Consider the following 5,344-nt stretch of genomic DNA (forward strand, 5'->3'; position numbering starts at 1 on the left):
ATTTGGGACAGTTCCGAATTTGCAAGAAAACCAAAGATGGCATGATTGTAATATCTTCTTCTTCTCCATTCTTGTATCTCATAATCCCACTCTTCCCATTCATACTATGACTAAAAGTGGTATTTCAATTTGGGGAAGAATATAGGAAGATGTACCATCACTTTCTATTCCCAAAAATTCATTACTCACTCTTTTCAACTCCTCATATCATTTATATACAAGAATTCAAGGGATGACAATTTTCCCAGGGAAGCAAACGCTTCAAGTTTATGCAATTAATAAAACAATAATAAGTTCAATTACTAATTAGACTTACCGTGAAGGGAGCACTGCCCATCACCCTCGCGGCCTCACCCACTCACCGAAAAGCGAGACCCCCAAATGCGTTTACGTAGGGGTCAAGTTCATGCAAAGTATGAACCATATCTAACAATTGTATTATTGATCTTTTATACTAAATTAACAACTAATAAAAAAATTTCAAATAGAAACTTAACCAAAAAAAATCTTCAAATACTATATCATTTTACAATTTAATCACCATTAATTCATCAATCAGCTCCATTACAACAAAATGAACAAAATTCATCAGGTGCTTCATTCATATAATTCATTGATCCTTCCCATTTTATACCAACAAAACCAATGTTTTAAAAACCGATTAGGCCTCGACCCGCTTGCATAATTCAGTGTCAAAGAGTATAAATCTTTTTTTTTCTTTTAACATTTACAGTTTTACACTATGAATCATTCTTTTAAAACACCATTTTGAAAACAATTTCCTGGTTTTATTTTAATGGGTTGTATTATACATTGTTGTTTTGTGAAGTTATTGGTTGGTATTAATTATTTAATTAATTTGCTTTAACAATGTAAAGTTTAATATATAACTCAATATAAACTATTGTTAATTATCAAACCAAAAATATATAAACAAATTGAATATAGTGGGATGATTATGCAATAAAATATACTCAATTTTTGAAGAATAATTCACTGTAAAAGTTCGCTATATACATTAATTAACTAGTTTTCGCCTTCCAAGGTTAGCCTAGCAGAGGACAACCATCAATATATATTTCCAATGCTGCATTCTGAACAAGATGGTTTAACAGTGCCTTCAACTTGAGACAGATTATAAATTTGCGAGGAAACAAGAGATGGCATGATTGTAATATCATCTTCTTCTTCTCCCTTTCTTGTAATTTCATAATCCCACTTTTCCATTCATACATTCTTAAAAAACAAAGAACTTCCAATTTGAGGAAGAAAATAAATAATGAAGATGTGTATCCCTTTCTATTCCCAAAAATTCATTACTTACTCTTTTCACACTGCACATGAAAGAAATTACAAAATCAAAAACATGATTCTAAGATGCGCTTCTGTTTAAATATCAAGAAGCAAAGAATGAATAAAGATTATTAGTGAGAATGTATAACGTATCATTAACTCCATATTAATCGAGATATTTCGACTACTCTCCGAATGCCATTCTTTCTTTTTTCCATAATGTAAAAAGCTGTACCGAGACAATAAATATTTAATGAAATTTGGAACTATGAACAGAAAACTACATGCCTAAGTAAAAAGCACTTTAACACTATCGGAAAATTGATTTAAGCAAAGTTGGATTACGACCTTTAGAAAGTACAAACATAGGTTATGCGAAATATTTTGAAGCCTGTCAACTTTTTCTAGGAGGGATACAAAGTACAGTATACAGAATTGGATGCCTGGTTTCAATAAGCTCAAATAGATCAAATGCAACAAGAAAACGACCTCACGACATCTTAAACTTGTCAAAATTAACATATCAAAATCAAAGTTTATTCGAGAGAACAGGGCTTTGTCATACTAAAGAGAGAAAACCAAAAAAAACCTCACTGTACCAGTCATCAAGGGATTTCATCGAGGGTCTAGAGTAATTGGAGAAGCTTCTTCATCTAGCATACTTTCATTGATAAGAACTTCCCATCTAGCATGTTGTACCATAATGTTCGAATTCCTCCTCTGCATCGATTCATCATTCCATGATCAACTGATATTAAACCACATTGTGACATGAAGATGCAAGCATTACTATTGTTGACAAGATTAAAAATGACAATGACAATGTTAATTCTAAAAAGGGATTGTGTATATATGAATAGGTAATTGGCTATCATCTACAACAATTTGCTCTTTTAACGAAGCAATGTAGCATATAGAAATATAGATGAGATGCTACTCACCAAGCAATGTGAAAAGAAAAACAGACCTTATTAGGAACAAGGGCATTTTCAACCCCTTCAATTCTCTGTTTCAACAAAGTACAGTTCCACTCATCCAACACATTGTCAATGTCATAAGACGTGTCCTTGAGCTGATCTAACCAAAGTCTGACGTTTCTCTCCTTCACTTGTCTTTCCTCTGCATCAAGGAGCACAGCTTGAATTGCTTGAAGATTGCTCCTGGGCTTTTTAACTTATTTGTGAAGACCAACAACTAGCCTCACCTCCTGTTGTATCCCTGGGGCAATGATTGAAGTCAGCTGCTCCAAGACACTGGAGATAATAGCTTCAGCCATAATCAGAAAAGGTAACTATTTGTAAGAAGAAAGAGCAAGAGATATATTCGTGAAGCTTTTGACATCGTTTGAATTCTTATACTACATAACATAGAAGAAGCCTAGAAACCAACAAATGTTACATGGTGGCAAGGCCCTGCGCACCTTCTATTGATACCAATAATTCAACAAAAATATGCAGACTTCAATGTTGATATATACCAAATCCTTTTAAAATAATAGAATCAGTAATGGTGAGCCTGGTTGGCCAGAACCTTGAATCATCTTTTGTTTGGTTTTATGTATAGTTGTGTTGTAGTAATACTTTTATATATAAAGCAGAAGCAGTAAATATATATTATTAAATTAAATTATGAAGAATTTTATCCATATATAGAGCTCACCAAGAAAATGTGAAAACCAGAAGATTCAGCACCTGTTTCATCAGCCAAAAGTTTCTTCTTGTTACAATATATGTCCCTCAATGAAGTTTCTACCATTGAACTATAAAGAATTGGTCCTTCATTCTTCTTCTCTTCCATAACCCAGTGTTGTGACCTTTAAGGAGTACAGAGACAGTTATACACAAAGATTTAAGGGATGGCAATTTTCCCAAGGAAGGCAAATGCTTGCAGTTTATGCATCCAGCTAGTGTTAAGTTCCTGAGGTTGGTTAAGGACATCATCCAGTTGGGTAAAAGCACACTGACATATGAAAAATGCATTAATTATTTATAGGATTACAAATGACAGTGATGATGTTAATTCTAAAAAAGGGTAGTAAATTGTTCTATTTAAGAAGCAAGTAAGTGATAGATATATAGATCAGAGGCCAGCTCACCCAACAAAATGTGAAAACCAAAAGATTCAGTACTTGTTTCATGAAGCAAATTTGCTTTTATTTCTACAAGTGCATCAATGAAGTTTCTGCAATTGCTTTGCCCTAGAGCATTCCCTGCAGTGAGGAAATCAGTTCTGCACATTAAAGATATAGCAGATTCAGAAAGAGGATGATGTGATATGCTTTTGTTTAAACATCAAGAATGAAGAAAAAATAAAGATTATTAGTAAGAATGCATTACAACCATGTATTAACTCTGATATGTTTATTAATCACAATTCTTCAACTAATCTCTGAATGTCATTGTTCCTCTCTTAAATAACGCAAAATACAGCACTGATACAATAAATATTTGATGAAACTTGCAACTATGATTAGAAAATTACATGCCTCAGTATAAAGAAAAAGAAACTTAAACAGTATCAGAAAATTGATTAAAGGAAAGTGGGATTATGACCTTTAACAAGTACATAGGTTCCAGGCCTGTCTACTTGTTCCAGGATGATACAAACTTCAGTAGACAGAAAATGTGTGGTTCCAATAAGCTCATATAGAGGAAAAAAAAAAAAACACAAATTCATGACATCTTAAACTTGCCTGATAAGTAGAGGGACAACCAGAACAAACTTAGTTTCTTAGTCATCAAGGGATTTCATAGAGAATCCAGTGTAATGACAGATGCAGTTGCTCAATATCTTCTTAAAAGTCACAAGTCACAACTTTCATTGATAATTCCCCTATTAGCATGCTTGTATCACTATGTTTGAATTCCTCCTCTGTTACGATTCATGGTTCCATGATCATCTGATGCTAAAGCACACTCTCACATGAAGATGCTAATATTAATACCATATACAAGTTTTCTAAACAAAGGTTGAATATAAATAGGTGATTGGCTACCATCAATGACAGTTTGTTCTTCTGAAGAAGCAACGTAGCAAATAGAAACTCAGATGAGAAGTTACTCACCAAGCAAATTTGAAAACCAAAAGATTTAGGACTTTCTTCTCCAGGCCTGTCAATAGTTTCCGACGTGAAAAAATGTTCTTCACAGGGAATTTGATGCCGGGTTTCAATATGCTCAAAGGGAACAAACGCCTTAACATAGGTAACTTTCCTTACAACTTGATAAGAGAAACCTCAAACTGAGTCCTCAAAGATTTCATAGATGAAATTCAGTACAATTAGAGAAGCTCCCTGACAAACACACAAAAACCAGTTATTAAAGAAGAAATGAATAGGTAATGCGGTATCATCAATAACAATTTGTTTTCTTGAAGAAGCAATGTAGGAAACAGATAGATGAGATGCTACTCACCAAGAAACTTTGAAAACCAAAAGATCTGCACTTGTTGGCTGTTTCATTGGGCAACTTTTCTTTTCGATAGAATTGCCCGCACCGAAATTTCTGCTATTGAATATTACAACTGTTCATTTCATTACTTTGCCCCGGAGTATTTTCTCTGCCGATCAGTGACAGAAGTTATAAATTGTTAGCATAAGTAATTTTATGCCTGGTCTGTCACTGTTTTTCCAGCATGACAAAAAGTTCTGCAGAAGGAATTTATATGCCTGGTTTCAATTAGCTGAAAGTGAACAAATGTCTTAACATAGGAAAGTTTTGCTGAAATTCAAGACATCATATGTCACCTTGATTCTTCAGGAAATCCATGACATCTTAAACTTGCCTCTCTCGCACAAAATTAACATATCAAAATAAAGTTTAATTATAGAGAACATGGCTTTTCAATGTCCCACATGAGTAGAGAGATGAGCAAGAAAATACCTACACAATGATCATCAAAGGATCATTGAGGGAATCCACCGTAATTTGAGAAGCTTCTGACATAAGAGCAATCCAACAGTAAGAGAAACCAAATAACAGATAATAAATCAGTTCGCATAAATTTAAAGACATGCAAAACCAGTAATTGTGTTGTGATATGCTTTCTAGTT

At 33.5% G+C, this 5,344-nt stretch overlaps 1 protein-coding gene across 13 annotated transcripts; it reads right to left on the reverse strand.

Moving 5' to 3' along the window:
• Window positions 1–1,882: 1,882 nt before the first annotated feature.
• LOC116117745 lies at window positions 1,883–4,797 on the reverse strand. 13 transcript variants are annotated; one of them, XR_004126004.1, is made up of 7 exons: window positions 4,707–4,797; window positions 4,358–4,585; window positions 3,389–3,522; window positions 2,953–3,252; window positions 2,498–2,559; window positions 2,261–2,412; window positions 1,883–2,013 (listed from the first exon to the last, which is right to left on the reverse strand). XR_004126004.1 is itself a non-coding variant. In XM_031403768.1 (7 exons), exons 4-7 carry the CDS (start codon window positions 3,088–3,090, stop codon window positions 1,909–1,911), a joined length of 444 nt encoding a protein of 147 aa, XP_031259628.1. In that variant the 5' UTR covers window positions 3,091–3,252; window positions 3,389–3,522; window positions 4,358–4,585; window positions 4,707–4,797; the 3' UTR covers window positions 1,883–1,908. The 13 variants fall into 13 exon arrangements, 10 of the variants coding, with proteins under 10 accessions (XP_031259628.1, XP_031259621.1, XP_031259622.1 ...); XM_031403768.1 differs by having other exon boundaries at window positions 2,498–2,546; XM_031403761.1 differs by having other exon boundaries at window positions 1,889–2,031; window positions 2,498–2,546; window positions 3,389–3,502.
• Between the last annotated feature and the right edge of the window lie 547 nt (window positions 4,798–5,344).

Source organism: Pistacia vera, unplaced genomic scaffold (assembly GCF_008641045.1).
Source record: "Pistacia vera cultivar Batoury unplaced genomic scaffold, PisVer_v2 Contig820, whole genome shotgun sequence".
Classification (NCBI taxonomy): Eukaryota; Viridiplantae; Streptophyta; class Magnoliopsida; order Sapindales; family Anacardiaceae; genus Pistacia; species Pistacia vera.

Excerpts from the sequence above, each read along its gene's own strand:
- LOC116117745 (XM_031403761.1), bottom strand. The coding sequence starts at position 3,090 with ATGGAAGAGAAGAAGAATGAAGGACCAATTCTTTATAGTTCAATGGTA. Across the intron at positions 2,547-2,952 it reads CTGGTTTTCACATTTTCTTG|TGTCTTGGAGCAGCTGACTT; the intron begins GTGAGCTCTATA and ends TATTATCTCCAG. Across the intron at positions 2,032-2,260 it reads ATGCCCTTGTTCCTAATAAG|AATGATGAATCGATGCAGAG; the intron begins GTCTGTTTTTCT and ends AGTTGATCATGG.